This window comes from Octopus bimaculoides, chromosome 11 (genome assembly GCF_001194135.2).
Source record: "Octopus bimaculoides isolate UCB-OBI-ISO-001 chromosome 11, ASM119413v2, whole genome shotgun sequence".
NCBI lineage: Eukaryota > Metazoa > Mollusca > Cephalopoda > Octopoda > Octopodidae > Octopus > Octopus bimaculoides.
Window position 1 is genome coordinate 56,169,129 of NC_068991.1, and position 3,362 is coordinate 56,172,490.

Genomic DNA, 3,362 nt, shown 5'->3' on the forward strand with positions numbered 1-3,362 from the left:
TCTCTCTCTCTCTCTCTCTCTCTCTCTCTCTCTCTCTCTCTCTCTCTCTCTCTCTCTTTCTTTCTTTCTTTCTTTTCATTTTTTTCTTTTGACATTTCGTTTAACTTTTTTCTTTCTTTCTTCCCTTTCTTCCTTTTCGACTTCTTCGTTTCGTTTAACCAAAACTCAAAACGAAAGCACCCCTATTTCAGACCAGGCGGAAATTATCCCAACGATGTTGCTTTGGCTCAGTTGACGTCTCCAATCCAATATACAGATTATGTAAGATCGATCTGTCTTCCATCTCGATATGACAGTTATGATAACGACGAATGTTGGATTAGTGGATGGGGTGCAACCAGAGGTAAGACGTTCTTCACATTGCAGATCATAAGATTTTTGGTATTTAATTATTGGAACTGTTTTTATTATCAATAGAATAAATATAATACCTATAAAATAAAGATGATAATTGCATATGTAACACATATATGACACATATGCAATTCAAAACCACGTTAAAATACAGATCGAAACATAAGCGAAGAAAGAATATAAGAGATAGAAAAAAGATAGAAAGCACATCTATTCAACACTGTCTCAATTGGTCGGACACCACAAGAATTAACGGAACCTACAGAAGCAAGCCAACACGCACGCGGCATTACCATGGGCGATGGTGTGGCTAAGGTGTTGGAACAGCCAAGCACCCTCACAAGCATCACCTGACACCTTGGTAAGGCGATGGTGGTGATTGTGGTCGTAGAGGTGATAACAGTTGTGTTATATGTTCATATCTATGTGCATGCATAGGTATACGTATATATGAATACATCTTCACTAGTAGTACTATTTCGTTAAGCGCATCTACTAAGCAGTATGAACTGTGTTTAAGGCAGATACGCACAGCGTGTATCACTCCGCTATAGACACTGTTTGTAAACATGTCAAATAAAGTAAACACGTAGAAACATAACAATGCCTTCAGTGAGTTGTTTATTATCCCACAAAGAACAAAAGAATACATAACAAGTTGTTATCGTTGTTATTGTGGTGGTGGAGAAGATTGAGTCGGTTGGAAGAAGAGAAAAAGTTTGCTAGAGGCCTGGTGATGGATAACATTTATCACGCTTTACCATTATTTGGAATGGATGGAGAAAGAGAAATTGAGATGGAAATTCTTGTATTATTTTAGACCTGACTTTCACATCTTGGAGAGTATACAAGCTACACACTTTATATTTAATTCTTGAAGCCGCAAACATTTTTCTCGGGGGTTTCTAATTTCATGTTTTTCTTTTTGTATTTTTCTTGAGTCCTAGGTCTCATAAGGTCGGTTACCAGGTTTCCATGGTATAAATGACCGAGGTCACAACATTATTTCTGAGTGGGATACCGGTGAGTTGCAAGGTTCAAGGCCAGCAATTTTTTGCGGGAAGGAACAAATAGATTACATAGACTCTAGTACTTCACTGGCACTTTATTTTACCAATCCCGAAAGGATTGTACTAGGGCTGGTTTTAGCTGCTGTATCTAGCGTAGGAAGTCAACAGTTATGCACAGAAAAAGACAACGAAATCTGTGGAATTTTATTCTTTACGTACACAAGCAAAAGTCAAATATTGTTGTTATAACGAATGACAAATGTTGAGAGAGTTTGGATGTTATTGTCCTTGGTGTAATTGTAGCAGAGTTCAAAAAAATTAGCTGCTAATCGTTGTTTTGCTGTCGCGGGAGTTCATTATGTTGATGTCAGCTCGGTTCAGCAACTGCCTATGGATATTTGCCGTCATTCTACCGTGTCGTCTTTATTGTCTCCCATGCTCTCTCTCTGCTACAGTCCAAAATTCTCTGGTAGTCGCGATGTGTCAATTTTATGCTGATTGATGGGCTCAGAAAGGATCGCGCTAAAAATTGAAATTGTCGCTGGATCCTATTCCACACGAAATTGTGATTTTGTTGACCACGTTGGTAATATTCTAGCGAATCGCGACGTCGGTTGATTGCTGAATATTCTTGCTATAGGATGAAAAGTAAAGTTGACTTTGGCGGGATCTGAACTCAGGACATAGAGAACAAGAAGAAATGCCGTTAAGCATTTTGTCCGACATGCTAACGATTGTGCCAGCTCGTTGCTTTAATTTCATGCACACGACTCAACAAAACTGATCTTGGAACATTTCGTTCTAACGCAGAATGTTTAGCAAACTTGCTTTACTATATTCACCACTTAATAATTAAATATCTGATATTCTTAAGTTGGCACAATGCCATAGATCCGTGTGTGTGTGTTAAGGGAATGTAGTCGATTTAACTCTACATCAATGAATGGCTTGTAGCTATTTGTATCGATAAAAGACAAAGTCGACTTCGTTGGGGAATTTAAACTCGAACATGAAGGGACATAACTACATAAGTCAAGGTTCAAAACTATCGTTTCTGCTTTTGTATCGCCATATATTGATATGTAATAATGTATTTCGAATTAAACGTATAAATGTTTGAGATAAGTTATTGTTAAGAAGATTATAATATTTCAGACAACTAACCTTATCGTTATATGCGAACATTTTTTTCTTCAATATTTACATTTACACTAAGTTTCTGACGGTTTGCCTTCCGACAATCCTCGAGGGTTTATTTTTGGATATGTACGTAATATCGTAAAATGAGTTCGATATATAAATTCTTTGTTATCTAAGCTAAGACTAATAACCTTCTTATCCATTTGTCCACTGGTGCATCATATTTAGTTATTGTTGCAATTTAAAGATTGTTAATATTTAATTTTTAGTAATGAAACAACCATATTGATTTGATGTCAGCATTTGGTTTACTGATCAGGTTATCAGCAAGTGTCTAATATATATATATATATATATATATATATATATATATATAGATATAGATATAGATATATATATATACGTATGTATATATATATTTATGTGTATGTATGTATGTATGTGTGTGTATGTGTGTATATACATACATTTAGCTCTCTCTATATAAAGATGAGAATGTGTGTCTGTCTGTGTGAATCTCTAAAACTCAAGAACTACATAACCGATTTCATTCAAATTTTACACATACCTTACTTAGGGCCCAGGTAGTGTCATGGGCCAAAAAAAAAATTTTAACTTTTTGCCTAATGTGAGCCCAGAGCAATCTCTTATATCTTTCACTTTTTCAGTATTACGTGTTAAAAGCGAAACGATAACATCTCTCTATTGTAATGTCAGATACTTTCACTTTAATATTTCCTCTATTAATATTGAAACTATTATTAAAGTGAAACTATTATCTCACATCTATACAGGCATACATGCATATATATAATATATATTTTGTATATATATATATATATATATATATATATATAT

At 34.9% G+C, this 3,362-nt stretch overlaps 1 protein-coding gene across 1 annotated transcript in view; it reads left to right on the forward strand.

The window, feature by feature from the left end:
* Positions 1 to 3,362, forward strand: part of LOC106876990 (chymotrypsinogen A) — a 13,546-nt gene that overhangs the window by 5,862 nt on the left and 4,322 nt on the right. The window contains exon 4 of the mRNA XM_014925767.2: positions 178 to 343. Within this exon, the coding sequence (XP_014781253.2) occupies positions 178 to 343 (166 nt within the window). The remainder of the gene's footprint in view (positions 1 to 177; positions 344 to 3,362) is intronic.